The 24,334-nt window shown below is 46.5% G+C and overlaps 1 protein-coding gene across 1 annotated transcript in view; it reads right to left on the bottom strand.

The window, feature by feature from the left end:
* The window catches only part of LOC147663374 (hexokinase-2), a 194,893-nt gene extending 176,656 nt beyond the window's left edge, over positions 1-18,237 (bottom strand). The window contains exon 1 of the mRNA XM_086950488.1: positions 18,030-18,237. Within this exon, the coding sequence (XP_086806614.1) occupies positions 18,030-18,092 (63 nt within the window). The 5' untranslated portion in view covers positions 18,093-18,237. The remainder of the gene's footprint in view (positions 1-18,029) is intronic.
* Between the last annotated feature and the right edge of the window lie 6,097 nt (positions 18,238-24,334).

Here is a 24,334-nt window from a genome sequence, read left to right as displayed (position 1 = left end):
TTTAGGTAGCATGATTTGCTCTGAATTGTAATTGGTATGATGCTCTATTTCACAGCTACTGCCATACAGAACATTTTCTTACATTCCTCATGTGCTGGAAGTTTAGTACAAAAAATGTGGGTTATGATCATGATCTAAATAGACCCCTCCGCTGGTACCACTAAAATTTGGCAGCTTGGAACTGGGGAGATGCCGTCTAGCTGGTACATCTGCTCAGCACAAACATTTGAAAACACCTCCTTTATGAGTCAAGAGCCAACTTAAAGTGGTCAGAGACGAGATACAAGGCTAAATCTCAAGCGACTTCTCAAGAGCCTTTAATTTGGACATGGACACTACCGCCAGCAATGGATCAATTAGCATGTTTCCAGAATTTAGTTGAGACTGAACAAATGCACTGGCCTCAGAAACTTGACAAATCTAAGCGGAGTCTTCGTAAATTCATATGACCGAAACAAACACCCAGCTCACACTGGATGTGCAAGTAAAGCCTGTCTCTAGGAGCCAAGTCCAACATTCATTGCAGGTTTTGATGGCTTGAGGCACAAACCCATGAAGCAAGGCCCATGAGAGTGAGTCAAAAAAGGGAAGCAAGGCCATAGTCTTGAAAGGATTAAGTTCTGAAGAATTTCCAGCTCTCCTCTGCCTAACAGTGGAAGGAAGGGTATGCTAGAATCAACACTCCCGTCCAGCTGTGTGGCAGCTAGAATCCACCAAAATTGTCACGAAAGGAAAACAAAAGCAGGACTTGGAGGGGTGGGGAAATCAGAATTGAGGGAAAAAAAACACCATAAAAATCTTGATCTGCAAATTGAAAAGTACACACAGATATCTGCAGAGCAACCCCTGCCCAAAAATAGAATGCAAAACTGCTCCGGATCTTTTGTCCAACAAGAGATACCATTTTATTTATGGCGAAGGTTTTTGTCGGCCATGGCACTCGTTTCATGTCCAGTCGCTGTACAGCACAGTAGCGTAACAAAGGCACCCGCAGCCCCTGTAGTGCAGGGGGGCCCCCATGCTTAACCATACTGGTTGGGGCCCCCTCGGCCCCTACTGGTGTGAGTGTCCCCTTTAGTATATCTTCCAGGGGGGGGGCCTCATGTTTTGTTTCGCCATGGGTACAGCACCGCGATTACTGGCGCCGAGCGTGTTCTGTATACAGAGGAAGCGCTGCGGAGACTAACATTATTTTGTAACTGATCTGCTTTCAAATACAGCTGTTCAATGCACAAGTTCATAGATTGGGACAATGGGAGGAGGGAACTCACACTTATGAAAGTAGATTTTCTCTGGACAGGAAAACACTTGGCCACCTCTACAACTAGCGTGGGTTGAGGTAGAAGTAATTGAAATGAGGCTTTAGTGCAGCACCTTTCCTTGTGGGTCCCATCTGTTTTTTTTTGCAGTTTAAATAATCAGCCCATCAGCACATAATTGCTTTAAATAAGACATTACACATTTAAAAGGAGGGGGGGAGTAAGTGATATCTCCAGAATTAAAGGATGTTGAGCCGATAATCAGGCTAGAACCTGACTTTGCAGTTGTAAAGTCGGCAGCCCAAAGTATCTCCTCTCTTTCCATCGAGGTTCAGCATGTACCACTGTGTTGTGGTTAGAGGGAGAAAAGACGGGAGGGTATTGGCAGATAAGGGAGCCGCTCAAGTGAGGAAAGGTGGCAATACACAGAGGGCAATAGTTAAGGGGACAAAAGAAAGGCAACTAGAAAAATGAATGAACTAGTCATAGTAAAGCTAGAGAGAAAATTAAGGTACAGCAAGAAAAGAAAAAGCATTGACAAAGCCAACAGGTCTCGCCTTTGGGACCTTTTGACTTTGCTAATGACTTTTGTCGATGATGTGCAACACTGCTGAGAGAAACTAAGTTCTTGTTGCAGTACCCCCCACACACACTTTATACCTGTGCTTTTGATGCAACTTTGACTGAGAAGTACTGGGTACCTGTTAACCAGGTTTCCAGTACCAGTGTTCTTTCCCTAAAATTGTGCCACAATTGGCACAACTTAAGCAATCCTTATAAGTCCCAAGTAAATGGTACCCCTGGCACCTAGGGCTTTGGGACTGAAGAGGGTCCATTAGGGATGCAGCACAAATTCTGCTACCCCAGAGACACCACACCAAGACTATGTAAACTGCCACTGCATGCTGCGTGTCTTGGTGCAGAGAAAACTGAACTATCGACATGGCACAAAGCCCTGTGAGCCATGCCCCCATACACTGCATTTTGTATAGTTAAGCCACCCCTACTACAGCCCTAAAGCAGGGTGCACTTTATTCCATGTTTGTACATATCTGCATTAGCAGATATAATCCTATAATATCTAAGTCCATTCTTGGATATAATAAGTGAACAGGGAAACCATAGAGAGTACCTGGGCTGGATACTGGTCATCACGAGTTTCCTAGCTCCATGGTGGCTTCACTGTACCCTAAGATGTTTGATACCAAACATCTTGTCTTAATAAATCCTCACTGATGCCAGTGTTGGATTTATTAATAAATGCACACAGGGGACACATTGGAGCAAGGATACTCAAAGTGTGGCGCCTGTGACCTTTACATGCCGCCCTCTGATCAATAGGAGCACAGGGTTGCTGTTCATTTCACTGAGCACTAACAATAAAAAAGATATTAGACAGGCAATTATTTATTTCAAGGTTAATTGGTGTCAAAGAAAAGTAACTAAGGAGTCCTGCGCTTAATTTTAGAAACAACTTCACTTTTAAAGATGCCTTTCAGCTACAGTGTAAAATCAAGTCTCTTAAAAATGCAAAAAGTGTATGTAATTAATATACAGAACCGTTTCACCATAGTATAATTATTTATACCAGTGCATTGAGCAGTCTTAATTTAAAAGTGATAGTTTTCAAACATGAATTTAGAAACATTAATTCTTCTCCCTACCCTCACAACAACGCCAATAGTTAACTAAAGAGGCAATTTATGTGCACTTTTTGGTTGGCCTGGGTTCCTAAAATACATGAATTGATAGTTTATTAAATCAAATGCAGGAGCAGGTTTTGTACAGTGCACACCTTGAAATCATGTATTTTGAGGTCCTCGTATATGCGATAATGAAAGAAATTAAACAATTGCCTAGGATCACGCAATTTGGAAAAGTGGGGAAGCCGGGATTAATCCCAGGTTTTCTGGTTTCACATTGTTCAATCCAGCCACTGCATGTATATCCTCCGTTTTGCTAACACCTACCTTACCGCCAATCCCCCCAACCCAGTCACCCAACTGCCACCCAGCTTTCATCAATGTGGCCTTAGGGCACATCACACACCAAACATTTTGACCCTTGGGAAAATGTTTGCGAGTACCTATGCCTTAAAGGGTCCCCTGAAAACCTACTAAGTACAGGTGTGTTATTTGACTAGTCTTAGCCAGCCTGTCACCACTAGACAGGTTTGTGAGCTCATGGGGTGAGAGCCAGCGCTCTCAGAGACCAGGAACAAAACCCGACATGTGCTGGAGGTGCTTCACACCTTCCCCCAGGCGAGGTAGTCCTTTCAAGGTGGGAAGCTTCAAAGACGAAGACAGTTTATCAAATTCAAACATGATGTTTGTGGCACAATGCATCGAGTACACATCATCCCTGGAGAACACAAATACATGCATGCAGATAGGAAAGGCCGCCTCAGGGGAAGTTTGCCCAGCTATGCATTGAACCCTATTTCTTTAACATCTTGTGTAAGTGCTTAAACAGCACGCATATGTAGGGTGTTGTGTGTGTTGAAGGTAAGCCTCCATTTCATTGTTGAGTGTGCGGTGGGGTGCATGACTCTCCAAGCTTACCTGCCCTCTTGTAAGCAACGGCAGTAGCAATAAATAGGACACACTGGCAATGAATGCACCAAGACAGATACATGCATCCAACCCATAATCCTGCCGCTGCATCTCAAAAAGTAATGTGCCAAGATCTGGCGGTGAGAAGAAGGAAAATGTGCAACAGGGGGAATGCACAGTCTTGAAATCATTATGGGATGTCCAGTTGGGGGTCCCTTGCTCACTTTGCCATTGGATTCAAGCTCGCCTCGCTGATGTAGGGTGTTACCCCAAAACTGGTCCCAATATGCTTGTTTTCGGCCCAGGGAGTACTGGCTTAGCAGTTTGGGCTGGAATGTTCCCATGACGAGCAGGTTTAAGTCTTATTTGCATATGCCTGGGATGGCGAAGTGAGCTAAAGAACGATGATGGATTTAACCCAGATCTAATATTGACTGGGGATGAGTGTCTGAAATATTTCAGTGTTCCATCCATCATCTATTTGTGTTTGCTCCAAAGTTACCACAGCCATCGAGCAGAGAAAGGCGGCATGTCGGGCCGGGATGTCATTAAAACCGGGTGATTGGCAGAAGTGTTATGTGCGACTCACATAGCATCAGCCAGGTTTGCTAGGTCTGTTTACCAGTTGGTATGTCAGGCCAGAGCATAAAAACAGTCACTCAGGGACCAGTTTTGATGCCCCATTTTTAAACTGCCAGTGCTCAGCACTAGCATGATTCGGCCCACTTAAAGCTCTGCACTTGATCCCAATTACATTTTGTCAACTATGACTAGCAGCATGGATAATTGGTGATAGCCGAATGGAGTAACAAGCAAAGCAAATCCTGGCATTTAAAGTTGTAGAGAGAAATATGTCTTCAGCATTTGTTGATATTACACATGTGCAATGGTTCATAGCAGGTGTTTCCGCCTTAAACGCGGATAACTAAAAATGCAGTATGTCACGAAGTCGAGCAACTGGTCCAAGAAATTGATGCCAAAACCGTATAGTGTGCGCACCTAATGGCTTTTCCTTGTAGGTTGCATTTAATTTGGTATGCAGCTGGCTTCCCTGCATGCACTTGGTTATTTGTTTCGTGTCTGCATGCGTGTGTCCAGCACACCCCGAAGTTCAACGCTATAAATATATAGTCGATGTATTGACAGCGCAAGAAAAATATTTGCTGCCGTCATTGCTGGCCTTCAGTATGACCTAATGCCTCTGGGGCACAGGAAGAGCCAGATAGCTGTATGTGCTAGAATATTTAATTGTAATTCAACGCTCGTCCCAGTTTGTAAAGAAAGCCTTGGTTCTTGGCAGACTGGAGCAGTTCTGTAAGTTTAGCTGTGATGTTTCGCAGATAGGTCAGATTTCCTAGCCAAATTCAAAATAGTCTTTATTCGATATTTTTCAATCATAAAAGACATTTTACAGTTAATAAAAAAGAATGTTGTTTTTGATACCCCACCCCTGCCCCACAATAAAACAAGATCCACATTGAATTGATTTGATCTAAAAGGAAAGAAAAAGAATAAATATCACCCTGACTCATCCTATTTACATTTTTACATATTATCAGATAAAAACTATAAAAAGGAAGCACAGTTTTAAAAACAAGTATAAAAACTAATTCATCAATGCAAAGATACAAAAATACACATGTTACTAGCACAATATACGTAGTTGATCATTTGTTATACAATGTACAAACATACCAGAGGAAGCAGTAGCTATCCTATAATTATTACAGACTCATTTTACGTGCCCGAATTATCCACATCCAGTGGAAAAATTTTGACATGGCTATGACAACGGGCTGTGATGTATCATTTCTTAAGATCCTAACAGCCTCATTTGCAGTTCTAAGACCTAAATGTACGCAAATCGGTTTTAGCCATGATCGCCTGGGGGCACTATATTCGGGACAAGCAAACAACACATGACCAATGTTTTCCTTATGATCAGTGCAAAAGGGGCACCTTGAGGTATGACTCTTATGCTATTTCTCAGTTAAAAAGTTTAACGGTAGAGTCCCCACCCTGAATTGGTGATACCTCTTCCGGTCCCCTGGTCCCCTGGAACAGTGATCCAGTCCCAATAAGGTTCTAGGGCCGGTGAATGTTTGAGTTCTAGAAAATCATAAGTAAATGATCGAACAATACGTTTCCCAAAGCACTTGGTCTCTATCATTCTCCAATATAGGTCTTGAAGTACCTTTTTGGGTGGAAATACATTACTTACAGGATCATCCCAAAGTTGAGATAGTCCCATCGCCCTATATATAGTTCTTTCATCTCTCATCCAGGCTATTTTACAACTTTTATCCTGGGTTCTAACTTCTAAAAAACCTTGGGCATACTGGGAGAGTTCTGGGGCAACCCATAGCCTTCTCCAGTAGGCAACTGATCTATACCTTGCCATGTCCTCAAAGCTGTAGAATCCAAGATCATAGTTTAAAGGTATCAAGGGGGTTGACATAGGTAATCCAGTAATGTTGCGGAGAAATTTATTCTGAGCTACCGTCAACTTTGTAAGATTACTGGGCCCCCAGAGTTCAGCCCCATATAGGACTGCCGCTCCTACCTTTGCATTGTAAATTTTTATTGCCGGTCTAATTGGTTTAGTATATGATGAGGAAAGTTCCTTGGTAAGGGCTCCTGTTAGTTGAGCGTGTCTTGTTACTAGCTCATTTGTATGTTCTTTCCAGGATAGATTATAGGACAAGTTAATTCCAAGATACTTAAAGACCTGGGTCTGTTCTAGCTGGACCCCGTCCATAGTAACCTTCCCTCTGATATGTCTTCGTTTGTGCAAAACCATGAATTTTGTTTTGCTTGTATTGATGACAAGACCGTGGTCTGCGCAAAACGATTCAAAAACGCCAACTGCCCTCTGAAGTCCCTGTTGTGTCTTTGATATCAACAGGGTATCATCCGCAAACATCAACAGGGGGATCAGTCTTCCTGCCAACTTTGGGGCGTCTGTAGGTTGATGTTCAAAGTACCTGATCACCCTGTTGATGTATAGCGAGAAGAGCGTTGGAGCTAATACGCATCCTTGGCGTACTCCCTTCGCAATAGGGAATTTATCAGTGACACTACCCTGCTGATTCCAGCGAACTTGTGCGTAGTTGCTCTCATGCATTCTAATTAATAGGCATAGAATTTCATTTGGAATACCCTGTTCTTGCAATATATTCCATACCTTATGACCGGGGACTAAATCAAAAGCCGATTTTAAGTCGACAAAAGCTGCAAAAAGCATCCCCCCCAAAGTAAAACTACACGCGAGTATAATAACACAAATCTAAAAACTTGATCAATGGTACTAGTATGGCTACGAAAGCCTGCCTGCAGAGGTGACAGTATGTCCTGTTCGTCTATCCACCCATGGATTCGCTGCAATAGAAGTCTTGCCATTACTTTCTGTATACATGCGATCAGGCTAATAGGCCTGTAATTGCCTGGGTCCGAGCATGCCCCTTTTTTATAGATGGGGATGATCTCGGCTCCCTTCCAGGTCTCAGGGATAGGCGAGCCCTTCGCAATGCCATTGGCAAGCAAATGAATATAGGTAGCCCATAAATCTTTGTCGTGCAAAAATAGGTCTGCAGGGACAGAGTCAGGGCCCGGGGCTCTGGCTTTAGGAATGGTATTCAGAGTTTTTAAAACATCAGCTTTGGTGAAGAATAGGTGGCTCGTCGAATTGTCTACTTGTACCAAGCACTCCTCTTCTTCACCATACTCCGCAGCAAACTGGGTCGCATAATGGGATACCCATGCTTCTGGTGGGACATTGTTCATGGGTTCACCTCTTATCGCCCCCCTTCCCCATTTAACAATGTTCCAGAAAGGCGTCATAGATCTTTCCCCGCTAGCTTTAAGGAGATCCCTCCAGTAACCTTCCTCCCAGTCCTTTTTTGCACTTGTTTGAACTTTTTTATACATGACACGGGCATCCCTTATCTTGTTTTTATCTCTTGTCTTTACAGCTTCGGACAGTGCCTTATAGGCAACCCTGCAGGATTTATCGTACCACTGATCTTCCTTTTTTACTGGCCTACGCTGCTTCTTAGTAACTCTTTTAACAAAAAAAGATTTTAACTTGTTAAAAAATTCATCATGGATCCTACTAATTTCAGGCACTGAGGTGTCCATAGTGGTTATACTCCTTACTTCACTAATGGCCTGAATTGTTAGATCCCTCATAGCAGATATGCTTTCCTCGTTTGCTACACAAGTTGACCATCTAATACGTCTATTATCATTTGAGAGATTTATCTCAACATTTTCCCTCAATTCATCTTTTTTCGATAGGTCAAACAGTTTAAATGTCAGGACTAAAGGGTCATGGTCACTTTCCACCCTTGGCTCAATCCACATGTCTATATCACTGGCCCAATTCTCTTTATTAACCAAAATGTAATCTATACGACTTTGTGAAGTGCCATTAGAAAAGGTGGGGGCACCCTGTTTATCCGAGCCCGTTCTTCCATTGGTGGCCCGTAACCCTGCCTCAACACACAAAACTTTTAATTGTAATGCGGCCCTAGCCAATTAGAACACTGTACACAGCCCATCATGGCTGAACTCCAGGACATTCATTTGCATGATCTTTCATAGCCACGCAGGCTTTTTTTAAAAATTAATATTATCATGCAAGGGTCGGCCATGGAGTTACCCTCTGGGAGAGTTGAAAAGAAGGGTAATGTCTTCCGGTTCTTGGAGCGCTACGTATGTCTGTGGTGCATGGGAGGGGGAGGTAAAATCCAGTACTTCTATAGCGCATGAATCACCCCCGAAGGGGTATCTCGGCGCTGGGAGCCATTGGGAAGATTAACCGAGCTATTGCCCGGAGTCGCATGGCGCTGGGCCGACCCCTGCCACCGGAGCCAGGGATCGAACCGTGATCCCCAGCGGCAGTCGCCCTGGTCGTGGCGCCACACCTCTTCCCGGTAGGGGGTATGAAATAGTACCTTAATCACTTCAGGAGTAGCGGACTTGCGCTGATTGAGATTAATCAATCTGTGCTTGGTCCCTGCTCCACAACAATCATCAGAAGTAACGTTTAGGCTCCACTGACCAATTGGAATGGCTGCAAAGAAGAGGGACGCTGAAGCAAACAAATGGTAACCACTGGACGGGCATCCGGCCATTTTTTTTAAACAATTGTGTGTCGCAATCGAGATGCATGAGTTAGCATATGCTCTCGCCGGCTCGACCCTCAAAAATACAGCAGCGTTGTGGCGTCACAACAATATGTCAAAACAGAAGAAAACATGGTGCATTAGGCTAGAGATAAGGCGGAAGAAAGCAAAGACAACACACAAAACGTTAGAAGCACAAGGGGAGGAGAAATAAGGGGATGGTAGAAAATGCACACAAATCGGGACAGATCCACACAATGGGGGGGCTTTAAGACATTAACAGTATCAAATGTATAAAGAAGAGTAAAAAAAATGGTTTCATCAATCACAAGAGTACCAATTAAAATTAGAGATGGGAGAAATTAAAGGCGCATATAATGATTTAACACAGTAAGTTTACAGGATTTTTTTTAACTTTTCCCTCACGGAAAGAGAGTAAGTGCTAGGTAAACTTCTGGAAAGAGGGAATTCCGAGCTTGTGTTTCTTTTGTCCAGGAAAACACACAAACAAGTTCATTAGTCTGAACTGCAAACATTATGTTTGTCTACAAGTCATCCTTGCATGGTTTGTTCAACTTTCAGAAAAAAAGCCATTCCTTTAAACGAGCAAGAACTGTCCGATACCGAGTCCCTCAACTACATTTATTGGGAGAGTACTGGTACTACTCTGGAGCAAACAGGTACTCTAAATAGAGAGTACCAGCTTTTTTATTCTTCTATTTAAGGCGCTGTAAAAAGTGGTTATTGTAGCTTTCTTCTTTGATAACTTTATTTCGGTCATAGACCATAAAAGTGCAAATAAAATACATACATGCGCTAAAATAAAATACTTAAATAGTTAAGAACATGGAGTTAAAAAAATTATTAAACAATAAGACATCAAAAAAAGGAGGAGGTAGCAATCAGCAGAGTTTATTACAGTTATTCAGGGTAGACCTTCTGCGCCACATACCATAGAGGAAGCGGGAAACCGAAAACACAATAAAGGGGGAGTTGTCATATCTTAAATATTCTGCAGGCTTGTGCCCATTGTTTTAGTCCCAAATTTCTGCACAGCGGTGCCAGCCAACAACTCCGTGTTTTACTATATGATGGGCAGAAACACAGAACATGAACGTTGTCTTCTTTGCTGCTTTTTCAGGCTGGGCAGATTCCATCTTCTCGTCCGGCCATGTACAAGTCAATGCCCCAATAGGCAAACAGCCATGTCTTAATTGAGTGTACAATTTCCTTCCTAGTAAAGGCTGTATTAGGTCCAGGAATTCCTCCCTCTTGGTGCGAGTTTTACCTGGAGAAATTCTATAGTCAGCCTGCCCATCGTTGTCGAGCTGTATAGCAAACTAAGGTTATAATGTCTCAAAGAGGCCAACAGCTCTTTTCTCGTTACCGCTGGGCAGCTCACCGCCGGGGTCTCCCATAATTGGGGCAGGCCAATGTTATATGCAAGGGCTTTAATGTGTAATAACCAAGGTGTATTCTTACTCTTCAACTGCTCCCAAACTATAGAAAATTCGGTTCTATAATCCACTAGCTCCGGTACTGACCAGAGCCTTCTCCAATACAGGAGAGGTCGAGCGGCTATCAGTTCTGTAATGGGCTCTAGACCTAGATCTAATCTCAGGGGTACGAGCTGGGTGCTCTGGGGAAGGCCCACCAAGTTCCTCATGAAGGCCTGCTCCACCTTGAGGAGGCTTTGCGTGTTCGTATAACACCAGAGTTCTGCGGCATAGATCACAGTTGGCCTAGCTTGGGCACCATAGATCTCGAGGGGAGGGGCAACTGGCTTGAATTGGGTTGTTTTTTGGAACTTGCCTATACCCTCTACGATCTGCGAAAGCCTCAGGGTGGATTTAGATACCCGTGGACCCCAACCAAAATCTTCAGTCAGGGTAACACCGAGGTAAACAAAAGTTCTCACCCGTTCAAGCGGGGTACCATTTAGCACGGGGCCCGGGCGAGTGCACCTCGGGGGACCGAAGATCATGAACTTGGTCTTCTCCTAGTTTATCTCCAGGCCCCTCGAGGTGCAGAAGGAAACAAACCCATCCAGAACCCGCTGGGTGCCCGTTGATGTTCGCGACAACAACAGAGTATCGTCTGCGAACATCAAAGCGGGCACCCGACCTGTGGCCAACCATGGGGCATCGCTATCTCCAACACTAGCTAATTCCCCCACCAAGCCATTGATGTAAAGACTGAAGAGCGTAGGGGCCAGGACGCATCCCTGTCGTACACCTCTAGTTACAGGGAAACGGGCTGATAATTTTCCATTCTTCCCACATCTCACCTGGCCATAGTTCCCTACATGGAAACGCTTCAGAACATCTAGTAGATAGGGCGGGAGGCCAAGTTCTTTCAAGACCCTCCATAAACTCTCCCTGGGCACAAGGTCGAAAGCGGCCCGCAGGTCTATGAAGACAAGGTAGAGGATGCCACCCTCAACTTTTACTGTCTTCCAGAAAAGGACCTGCAGCCTTAAAAATTTGGTCCAGGGTTGAAATTCCAGATCTAAAACCGGCCTGGAGGGTAGTTAATATTTCAAACTCCTCCATCCATCCCAATAATCTGTCCAGGAGGATCCGGCCCATTAGTTTCTGGGTAGTATCCAGAAGACTAATCGGCCTGTAGTTCGATGGAACTAAAGGGCATCCCTTTTTAAAAATGGGGACGATCTCAGCGCCCGCCCAGGAGTCCAGGAGCTTAGATCCCCCAAGGACCGCATTAAACAATACAGCAAGGTACGGTGCCCAGATTTTTGGCTGGGATCGGAAAAGGTCACATGGTAGCCTATCTAGACCTGGGGCTTTATTCGGGAGCAGCCTAGCAACCGCAGATTCCACTTCCTTAAGTGAGATGCTCTCAATGTTTCCAGGGCCCATCCTCTCTCCAGTGTCCCAGTGGGCCGCCTGGTAGCCCAAGCCCAAAGCCCCCCGCTTTCGATACTCATGCGGTGGGTTTGTGGCCAATGGAGTCCCAAGGGCACTATCTGACTCTGGTATCCGGGCCCTGTTTGTATATTCAGGAGTGCCAATCTCGGGACTTATGTAAAGTGCTGCAAAGTGCGCCTCCCAAACTGAGGGGGCAATATTTGGTAGGAGAGTTTCTCCTCCCTCTCTCGCACCAGAGCTTACTATTGCTCAAAATAATTTGGAATCCTTTGCCAGGAGGGCACCTCTCAGTTCTTCCCACCGGCTTCCTCCCACTCTCTCTTACCCCGGATGACCTCCGTTTTATATGACAGTCTAATTGTCCTGATGTTCGCTTTATCTTTGGCTTTGATTGCCGCAAGGAGCTCCTTTTTTAGGTCTCGCGACCTATCGATGTGCGCAAGCGCATCGAGCGGAGCGAGAATTCAAGTGGCAAAAACATCTTCAAACCAAAGGGCTTTCAGCCCCGCGGTTTTCATGCAGTTCACGTGAACCACGTGATTAAACATGCACGCGCATTCAGGGCTAGCCCAGCACATCAAAGGGCTTCTCCTCCCCTAATTATTCATGGCCGGCCGCAGGCCGGCCGTACTTTCAGTTTCCCGAAACGGCTTCTCCTCACCTAATTAGGGGAGGAGAAGCCCTTTGATGTGCTTCACACCAATGCGCCTCACAGTCATTCCTAAGTCAGTACTCTGCCTCTGCCCAAGACCTGCCTTCTAACACTTTGAGCCTCGCAGGCAGGCCGTGGCCTATTGCTGCTTGTTTGCATTTGCTTCGGCTGCCATTCTTTATTTCACTTTGTCTCCGTGCGTGCATATATTTTTACTTGCAGAGCCTTTTTCCAATACTCGAACTCGTGTGATCATTTTGGAGGTGGGAGGATCACACATTGTTTGTGGCGACGGGATGTGGGTCTCTGCAGTTCCTCAAGTACTGCTACTTGTTTTCCTTGTGTTCGTTGCCAGTAAACACAGCTGGCTTACAAGCCGAGAGCACCGAGGAACAGTAGGAAAACACATTTGAAAGCGCTTGTACAGCCCGTTTGGCAATCCTTCTGCAGGTCGGCTTTGATCAAGGGATTCTTGAGAGAAGGCAACAATCTTTTCTTCTTGTCCTGGAACATTAAACTCCGAGGTCAGACTCATCAGTCAAAAATGAGAAAAAGGAAAGGTCAACAAGCTTACTAGCGACGCCACTCACACATGCGACGCCACTCACATGCGACGCCACTCACACACGCGACGCCACTCACCCACGCGACGCCACTCACCCACGCGACGCCACTCACCCACGCAACACAACTCATCCACGCAACACAACTCATCCACGCAACACAACTCATCCACGCAACGCCACTCACACACGCAACGCCACTCACACACGCAACTCACACACGCAACTCACACACGCAACGCCACTCACACACGCAACGCCACTCACACACGCAACGCCACTCACACACGCAACGCCACTCACACACGCAACGCCACTCACACACGCAACGCCACTCACACACGCAACACCACTCATCCACGCAACGCAACTCATCCACACACCCCACTCATCCATGCAACGCCACAACGCAACACCACTCACACATGCAACACCACTCACCCACGCAACAACAATCACACATGCAACGCCACTCACCCAAAGGTACTCACACCCACGCAGTGCCACTTTAACCCACACTGTGCAGTGCACAATAGGTCTCGCAGTAGGAAAGTTGGAGCTATTGGTTTTGTAAATGACAAAGCCCTTTATGTTTTTAAAATGAAAACAAAAATAAAAGGCATTGCTATTTGCAATTGTAATAGCTCCAACTTTCCTACTGCGAGACCTATTGGCAACGCCAGTGCTTGTTAATTTCTTGCAGGCATCATCAAACCAGGGATGTGTCTTAGGAATGCGCCGCTTACTTCTGCTTACAGGGTGGAACACTTCCCCCAACGCCCCTGCTAACTGCCTATGTGTATCTACTGCATGCTGCCCCGAAGTCGAGTCACCCATCTGGGTTATAAAGGGAATTGCGAGCTTATATAATTTTGCAAGCTGTGCGGGTAACTCTACTAAGTGAGGCCATTTAACCCTCCTATTATTAGACACCAAAAATGGAGGGGACTCCATGTCAGGGTTAGGGACAGGGTTTGCTAGACCAAAAGACCCGGGTTTGAAAGTTAAAACCAGGGCATTGTGGTCACTATCATGACTTTGCACAACCCTAAATATCATCAGCTTATCCCAATTTTTCGCTTCCACCATAACATAGTCAATTATGGAAATCTTATTTGCCCTATTAAACGTGGCTGTGCCTGGGCGGTCGGGGTCCATTCTTCCGTTGCACGTCCGAAAGGACGTTGCAAGGGTGAAAGATTTTATTTGCAACGCTAACGGGGTCCATGCCCTGACTGGAGCGATATTAGGCTCGAGGATGTGCCACAATGTATCCACTTCATCTTGTTCACCTAGCTCCAAGGTCCCCAGCGGCTCAAATTGGCAGTTAAAATCACTGCCGAGAATTACTGCAATGGAGGGGTCTAGAGCAAGGATAAAGGAAGGGCTTTAATTGTATTTGATTCTTGCCCGTTCCTCGATGGCCTCGAATAGATATTTATTATGGCTACTTGGGGTTTACTTAAAGGTTTTAACAAAACACACTGGATATCCTGGGAATTTGTTTGGATTTGAGTCGCCTGGATACCCAAATGAGAGCCTATCCAAATAGATAACCCACCCGATGGGCGACCTTTGCCTGTGAACACAGCCAGAACATCATTGGTTGCAAAGGTTGGGCTTGAGCTCTCCTCCAGTGCCCAGGTCTCTTGCATCAGGCAGATGTCGTGTGCTGCCATAAAAACGGCCCACTCCGGAGTAAGCAATTTATTTTTTAGCCCTGCTATGTTCCAGGAAACAGTTTTAAACATCCTTCTACTATTTTTCCATGGTCATTTACTTCCTTGTTATTATATCAAGTAATTATTTCCAATTAGATTTGCCTTCATTCTCAATCTCTTTAAAACAGAAACATTTAAGGCATAGTAATAAGTATTTAGGTTGGTTTTGCTTTCAGTCAACAACATTCATTCTAAATATAGACCTCGAGGCACGGATGGACGGATTGGAAACGATTGTGTGTGGAATGTGGCTTCACTGTCGGTAGGCGTGAGCGGGACCAGACCCGGGGGAGCCCCCGCACATGCGCATTGAGGTTCGCAGACCCCTGCTCGCACGAGCGTCCTACATTCAGTACGTGCAGTCTACGCCGCCTCGACGTCGTCAGATTAGACAGCGCGCTCTTACGCAACCCCCACCACAGCTGCGCTCCTTGTCAATGAACCGGAGACGACGGTATTTGAAGACAGCTTGGAGAATTTAGATATACCGGCGCGAATCGTTTTCATAGGTTGCCTTAAGGATCATGACAATATTGCTACTCTGCTACGTTTCTTTTAAGCGCCCTCCATTCAGACAGCTGAATAAAGCAAGGCTCGGAGAGAGAGGAGGTGATTGTCCCAAGATCACACACTCAGGTCAAATGGAAAGCCGGGATTAGAATGTAAGCCTCCTATCTTTAAGAATATAATTTAGCTACAGCACCACATCTTCAGGGTGAGAGACCGAGTGGACTCATAGGGCATTTACAAGTTAAACCAAGCTCGGGGAACCATTCCATTTAATAACTACTGCCCTGCCACCACCCCCAGATAAAGACACCCCTTGTCCTGTCTTTTCAACGCTCCTCGCGTTGTAACGATATTGTACCTGAATCCATGGCTCGTCAGGGGTAGTAAGCGCTATTTAAATTCAAGTACAATAATGGGGGTTTGGCGTAGAACTAAGACCTACAATGCATCATGTACGGCTCGGCTGTTAACAATACATCATTGTAGCGCCATCCTGGTGGAGCTTCCTCATTACAGAAAACAAATATCGCGCTACAGTGGTAACGGAGTTTCCTTATTGCACAATAATGACTTCACTCAAGCGGTGGTGTAATTTCCTTGGGACAAAGACAATATATATTGAGTAAGACTGTAAACTTTAATGTCGACTAGCGGTGCTTCCACAGACTGCGGCGATTAAATAGTGGCTGTTTCACATGCATTGCAACCATGCGTGCATTGCAGACTGTCAGTCACTCGCAGGCAAGTCACTGGAGGAAGGGTTCGGCCAGGAAGCTGACGACATCGTAAGGCTGAAATTGCAAGTTCGAACCCAGAGACCATAAGCAGCTCTCGCGTTTCCCATCTACATGTGCGAGAACCTCACCCAGTCCAGGTTTCCTTCGCCTTTGACCATGGGTCATCCGATCAAGAAGTCTACAAATCCCAGGATGCATAGCAAAACCTGAACTAGTCGAGGTACCCGTTAATGGATTTCGGAGGGGGAGGGGAGAAGCAGACCACCGAGTGGCCAATGCTCATATTTAACCCCCAGTCAGCTGCCAGTTGCTCATCCAGGCGTGATAGCCTTTACATTCTGGAACTTGCAATCCCGCTTTCGAAAGTAAAAAGCAAATAGTCAACCCCATGAATTCAGTGATGAAAAATGAATGCACCTCTCAAGCCACACGTAACAAAGAATGGTAATGTATTTGTTTCAAGAGGGTAGTCTTATATCACAATACGCTTAAGACCCCGCGTCCCCCTCCTAAAGGAAAAAAGCAGGAGGTTAGAGGGCAGCAGTGTCACTCTGAACTATTTATAGAGACGCGGTAGAGGTTATAGTGTCGCGCCGCCCTGTATGAAAGCTGGTGTGTAGAAGAGAACCGCTAGCGGGCAATGGTGCCGACTGCCGTTCCCTGCCCCTCCCCCCGAGGGGTGTATCTTGCCAGAGAACCCTTTGCGGCCAAGGCTCGGAAAAAAATAAAGCCGGGATCTGAGCAGAAATTTGTTTCATGTTAATACACTTACAGCACAGCCGAGGAGGGCTCATAGAAAGCGTTTCCAATGCTTCTATGTGCTGTGTGACACGTTCGACCTGTGCTGCTCACCCCCACCTCCGAATTTGGCATTCTGAAACTCGTGGCCTTGTTCGCATTGTGAGCAAGGGCGGCCAAATCGTGGCATACAAAGGGGTGTTGCGATGAAATGTTAGTGCTCACGATAGTATCGTACCAAACATCGAGCCGCTGTGGTCAGTAGCGCCATATCCCCCCAAAAAGAAGGAGGGTGTTAGAGTGGGAACGATTCCCACATCTCCTCAGAAGGAACTTGGCGGGAACGACCCTTTAGTGAAGATGCCAGCCCCCCCCCCCCCCATTAACAACTGTACCTATAGATATGGAAGGTGGCAAGGGCACCCACCAGCAGTTGTCCTCAGTAGAGAGCAGGCTCATTAAGAAGGAATTAGACGTGTTGTCCGCACCTGCTGCGTTCTATCTCCAATTACCATGAAACTAGTTTCTTCCCCAGGCACCTTTGTATTTAAGATTATGCCAAAGAACCCTCTTTCAGTCCTCGTTTCCTGACACAGGCTTCACTTTCTACCTCCAAAATCCACTTAAAACACACCCATGAGGTAAACCTCGTCCCACGGACTTAACACATCATCCTTGCCGGGGTGTATGCTTAGCTTGCCCTTTCACCACGAGATGTTCTATCTAGACCACTCTCCCGCCTCAGAACACAGGATATACACATTCTTTACACTTCAAGGCAGGGCTTTAAATGGGATGAAAAATCATGGGGTCTCTAAAAAGGGCGTGGCGTAAAACACGTAAGCTAAACATCGGTTTGTCATTGCATCAAGATATATAATACAAGTAAAATTATACCTACAACAAGCCATGAGTATTGACTTAGTCAATGGTTGTTAGATGAGTGAGAAACCCTGCTGTAAAGTTGAGATAACATTTTCACCCTGAGGATGGGGGCAAAATGGAGAGCCGGATAGGGACTCACCGCAGCACCTGCTTTGTATAACTGCCAGTTCAGAGCACCGAGAGGACCCGGCTCGCTTAAAGGCCTGCTTTAAGGCATCCCACTGCACCCCATTTTCTTTTCGAGGTTCACACAATCCCAACAATTGTAGTGTACCACTTACATCCTCCGCTACAGATCTAAACAGCTCCTCACCGCACGCTTTACATCTTCCCTCGTAAAATGCCTATTTCAGGATTTTAATTTTACAACCCTGTTAGTTCCCTCCCCACGTTCTCACCTTCTGCACTTGATCATGGTTGAGCTCGGTGAAGAAATACGCGAGTAGATGAGATGCGATCATGACTTAAAAAGCCCGGGCTCAGCAAACGCCGTTTTCTCCTCACTTGCCGGCTTTCTACAATGTGCTTCTTTCAGGCAGTCCCGGCCATCCCTCGCGGTTTCTACCGGGCGTCACCGCATCCTGCTCAAGCTAACTCTCTATTGGCTCCGCCAGGAGGGTGTGTGAGGGCCTGAACCGGTTTTGGACCAATAACGAGCGGAGGTCCGCCTTCTGCTTCAATGAGCACATCCGATGAGAGATGCGTCATCGGCTTCTTCCACAAATTCTCCCAGAGTACCGGTGGGCTGGATGCTGCCGCTGGGAAATTCTTAGTGACAAGCCGGTGACTTCCAAAAGCCGGAAGACTGTCGTCAGTCAGAAGTCGCACGTCTGTTACAGTTTCTCAACATACAGAGCGCCTCAAACGCTTCCCCGCCTTGCTAATTTGGCAACGCCCCCCTAAAATTTCAATTAGGTTGTTAGTCTTATAGCTAAGTATACAAAGACTCAGCTGCGGCTTCCTGAAGGAGGAGGGCGTTGGGTTTCCAGGATACGGTCCTTGAAAGGCTCATATTCAGCAGAAGTAAGTTAAGCTCCCGTGCTAGGAAAGTAGAGCGAGAGCGATCCGATGGTAGTTAAAAAAATAATATATATATATTCGTTTATTAATAAACAAACATGATAGTAGTTTCATGGCGTGTTAAGATGGAATGTTACTGTCGTCACGCTATGCACAGGGCGTTCTACTACCCCAGGCTCTCTCTGGAAGAGGAAGTTCGCAGATAAGAACAACTTCTATATTGGGAGGGTGGATGTAGGAAGGGCACAAGTCCTAAACAAGCATTTACAATGCAATGGTCTCGGCATTATTAAAGGTAGAGCTATTGGCATTGCGCATGACATATATATATATATATATATATCGAACAAATGCAATCTCCCGAGCTCCGACCACAGCGACCCAGGAAATCACGCGGATCCAGTAATTGAAAGCACAGTTTTTTATTCAAAAGCTGAACCAAGCAATCTGACGCGTTTCGGGCATATATTTTAAATCTTAAATCAATGGCATTGTCATTTACATTGCCAATAGCTTAATCGTTAAATAAATGGCATTGTCATTTACAATGCCAATAGATTAATCGCTCGCAAATGCATGATCTATTGCATTTACACCCACACAGAGCCACACACACACAAAGCCACCTACACACACATACAGAGCCACCCACCACACACACACACACAGCCCCCCACACACACACAGAGCCTCCCCACACACACAGAGCCCCACACACACAGAGCCCCACACACACAGAGCCCCACACACACACAGAGCCCCACACACACAGCCCCCCCAACACACACACACAGAGCCCCCCACACACACAGAGCCCCCCACGCACACAGAGAGAGCCCCCCCCACACACACACAGAGCCCCACACACACAGAGCCCCCCCCACACACACACACAGAGCCCCCCACACACAAAGTCCCACACACACACAGAGCCCCCCCACACACACAGAGCCCCACAAACACAGCCCCCCACACACACAGAGCCCCACACACACAGAACCCCACACACACACACAGAGCCCCCCACACACAGAGCCCCCACAAACACCCAGAGCCACACACACACCCAGAGCCACAGAGAGCTGAACGCCATAAACGCCATTTCGAGCAGAATTTCACAGCGCGGCAGATCGGCATCGCCGTCGATCTTTTCCGCGGCCGCTGTGGGAGTCCGCTGCTGAACCTCCTGTACCCTCTGAGCTCCCCCTGAGCTCCCCGAACCCCTGCCGGAGTTGCTGAGCTATCGGAGCTGCCTGGGGAAGCCTTGAGAAGCCTGCAGGAAAGCACACCAGCCCACGCCTCCCACACTCGTATCCACCGGAATCCACCCACACAGCTCCTGCTCTGCTTACCGGGATCACCGAGCTGCAGAGGCTCGCAGCAGCAGCAGCAGCATCTCCATCTCCTTCCTCGCGGCTCCTGTGCATCGGAAGCCGTATACAGCCAAGCCGCGTGTGCCAAGAAGGTGAGGGAAGGGGCCCAGCTCCAGTCTCGGCCCGGCTGTCATGTTTAGGGCTTGTCACGGCTTGGCCCCTGCATGCTGAGGGCTCTTATAATCTACCTCGAGCCTCCTGCGGGGGGCATAAGCACAAGCAAAAGTGAGCGAGTGCCTAGAGAAAACTAAAAACTTAATTGAGTGATTCAGGGGGAGATACAGCAGCAGCTGCAGCAGATGAGCCTGGGATTACCATTGGAACTAGAGACCGGGCAACGTACATCAGGAAGGCGAGGGGAAGGCGTGACGCAATTCCCACGAGCCGGGGAACTGTGGAACTGAGAAACCACATTTGAGCCCGCTGAGTCCCACAGAAAACATCGGCTGCGACCCACGAAAAAAGGATGCAGGGGCTGTGAACCTTTTCATAACACCACAGCGGGAAACCAGCAAATCACCAGCTAAAAGGGGAGGTTAGTGGTTCCTTTAATCCTCCCACCTACTGACACTCCATTATGTTCCACTCCCATCTTGCTCTAGACTAAAAACCTATTAGCCATCAAATTACTATAGCCTGGTACAGCTTCACCAATTCTCTTTGGCTTGCTAACCTACCAACTCGGACAGAACGAATCATGATACACCTTGCCAGCTAGCCGGGAGCCAGGCGCTCAGGTAAGGCCTGCATGCCCAGCCCTCCAGTCCCTAGCCTCCAAGTCTCAGCCTCAGTCCCAGTTTCAGTCCCAGCCTCAGCTTCAGGCTCGCCCTTAGCCTCAAGCCTCAATTTCAGTTCTTGGGGCTTAGCGAGCAAAGACTTTGCGCAGAAAGTTGGGTAGCAAGCAAGGGCAAAGTCAAGTGACTCACAGGTCGCCCAGATCCCAGCAGCACAACATTCTGACCCTCTGTTCCCCTTATATTACTGAGGATGACTATCTCTGACAGAACCGCAGAGGCTCAGCAAACTTAACATGAGGTCGGGTAAGAAAAGGGTCCACCTGGAAAGTAAGCCAAAACTCAAATCGAAAGCAAAGTCAAAGGCCAAGCTGGAGACTACATTAAGCATCCCCGAAATAGAAAATGTCAAAGAAGTTAGTCGGAGTGGGGCAGTGACTCAAGGAGAGCCTGGGGAACCTGGAGTGTCCAGCGATGGAGTCTCGCGGGCTGCGATCTCTCGTCCCAACCTGCGACAGCCTAAAATCACATCAAAATTTAACTTCATGAAAGATCCTTTTTCCACTATCTTCTCATCCAGCAGGAAAATTCAGGGCCTACAGGACCCACTTCTTCCTCTATCCCCGGGGGACCCGCTTCTTGTTCAAGCACTGCAGCAAGTCAGCTGCACTTCATCTCTCTCTCCCATATCGGCCATTCAACAAGCTTTGAGTCCAGTGACAGCAGGGGCAACAGGGGCCATGGTCGATCGCGAGTCTTCCAACAAGGCCATTTCCAGAACTTCATCATCCCCAGTCGGAGACCGGGGGCAATGTCTGTCTTCCATCTACTTTCCCCTGTTACGGTCCAGAATGCCACCCTGGCACCAGCAACCTTATCCCCATGTGTATCAAGTCAGACACATAATCCTTTCACGTATAATTCTTTCACCAGCAGCGGTGTGGTGCTAGACCAATGGCAAGAAGCCCTGAGCAGCGATGACATAGGCAATCCAAACAACTTGCCGATAGTAGATAAAAGCCATCTGTCCCAAACGGATAATATAAGATCCCATTCACAGTCCCCAGAAGGTGCAGTAAAAGTTCAGCTAGTACACAGTAAAGAGGATCGGCCGAACAGACCAAACCTAGGGAGAGACGGCCTCGTCAAGACAACCTATTTGGGCTCGCAAGAATGGGTCGATCTAGTTGCCACATACATTCCATCTACGTGTATGAATCCAGCTGCATCAAAGGTGGAACCATCAAATAATATCCAGGACTTTAGACCGGGCCCAACTCAGGAGGGTGCCCACTCAAATTTAATCTCCTTGCCGTACTCCTCACTGTCTTTAACTCCCAAAAAAAGGGACATCGAAAGGGGGTCACCAAAAAGTTCACAAGCAACAGAAGTGTCAAAAACGTGGGACATCCTGCTCAACACCATGCATCGAACTGTTGATACTCTCCATTTCCAATCAGATAAAATGGACCTACAGCTGTCTCTATTAGACACTCTTGCTGTTTTTGTAGGGCGGATAGACAATAAACTCGGCCAGTTAAACTCGCTAATCAGTAGGGCTCAGCAGGATGCAAAGCTGGCATTTAGTTGTGGTCCCATTATTGACAAACTTGCAGCACTTCCAGAAATTGTATCTCAGTCAGTCAGTCAGTCAAAAAACTTTATTCGGTTAATTAAAACCATAAAAGCAGTACACGATACATAGAATCAGATTTAAAAAAAATACTATTAAACAAGTGTAAAGAATTGATTGCTACTCCTTCATAAAACACAATAAACACATTATTTAAAAGGGATCGATAGATGTGGGGAACACCTATATCAACATGTTAGAAACATTCTCACCAAGGTTTATGCAAAAGTCAGATTTGGTGATTAGGTGGTGCGGCAGCTCTTAATTTGTTTTGTCTGGCGGCTGCTACCAAAAAACAGGCTACACCGTATGTGACCTGCACCGAGTTCAACATCTGGAGATATAATAATGCTGGGCGAAATTCAAATGTTTCAAGATGGGAACAAGAATTTTTTTCCGCGGCACCAGGTAGTGCTCACAGAACATGACCAGGTTCAGAGTGTCCTGTGTGGAAAAACAGTCACATGTACAAGGGGGAAAATTTTCTGGGGTACCCCATTCTGTGTGCGAGCCGAGGACAAGGTGGATCAAGTTGAATCTGAACCTTGTGAGCAGGAAGCGATGGTAAGACTTTGTGACATATTTTAAATAGGGTTCCATAGCTGTAGTTGTGGAAAGTTGAAAAAGTAATCTCACCATGGGTTTACAGAGTTCAACCGATTCTCTTTCGCATTCCAACAAAGTTCGAAAGTGCTGCTTCACCCACTTTACATCCTCTTTTTTGAGATTTTGCGGTAGAGAGTACATTTCCGGGCGCCCTAGCCTCGCGGATGCCGCTCTAACATACGCCAGCCATGGTATAGTGTGAGCTTTGTCCAGAGACATACAATCTTTAAGGATGCAGTGATTCAAACTGATTTCCGCATTTGTCCAGGTTTTAATCCAGCAAAGTACTGGGGACATTTTTAGGAGATCAGAGACATATCCCATGCCTATTTCATTGTGGATTGAATGTGTGGGAAAAGATTTCGGGAGTGACAGCAGGGCCCGTATAAAATTGTTTTCAGCGATTTGTATGCCTGGGGTTGGAACGTAGCCCCAAATGTCTGCCCCATAGGATGCGATTGCCACGCATTTGACTCTGTAGATCCTGGTCATGGCTTCCATGGGTTTCGAGCCCAGTCTTTTGGAAAAACTCAGAAGTGCTGTAGTAGATCTAATGACTCCATTTTCCTTAAGTTTCATTTGTGGCTTCCAAGTTCCTCTCTCGTCAAAAGTGACGCCCAGGTAACAGAAGAAAGGAACCCTCGAAATTGGTGAGTTGTTAGAGCTGAAGGATCTAATCTTCATATTTTTCTTTCGTGAGCCTACGACCATGACATGGGATTTGGCAGTGTTAATCTTTAGGTCGAGGGCTTCCACGAAGAGGCCAAAATGGTCCAAAAGTCTTTGCAGGCCTGTGCCAGTCCGAGCTATAAGAACAGCGTCATCCGCGTATAGGAGGACCGGAATAGGTAACCCCCCCATACGCGGCATGTCCAGGGTGGCTGAGTTCAAAGATTTCCCCAAGGCATTGATGTACAGTGTAAAGAGGAGAGGGGCCAGGATGCAACCTTGTCTGACCCCTCTCCCTGATCTGAACTTTGCTGTACACCTTCCATCCCTCGTTGCCCTAACGGACGCAAACAAATTTAAATGAAGGTCATGCAAAAAACTAACCAAGGTGGTGTCCAAACCCAAATTTCGTAAAATAGACCATAGTTTTGAACGATTGACCAAATCAAAAGCGGAAGATAAATCCATAAACCCCAAATAAAGAAGCCCCCCCTTCACCACGGTGTATTTGCTAATGATTAGATGAAGGTTCAAGCATTGATCCATTGTCCCTCTGTGTGCCCTGAAGCCATACTGTAAATCTGAAAGGATCCCGCTCTCCTCCAGCCAATCCCCCAGTCTATGCAAGATGACTCTGCCTAAGATCTTAATGGCAGAGTCCAACAGGG

Source organism: Lissotriton vulgaris, unplaced genomic scaffold (genome assembly GCF_964263255.1).
Source record: "Lissotriton vulgaris unplaced genomic scaffold, aLisVul1.2 SCAFFOLD_1239, whole genome shotgun sequence".
Classification (NCBI taxonomy): Eukaryota; Metazoa; Chordata; class Amphibia; order Caudata; family Salamandridae; genus Lissotriton; species Lissotriton vulgaris.
Note: the sequence above shows the minus strand (reverse complement) of the source record. Positions and strands in the feature narration are given on the sequence as shown.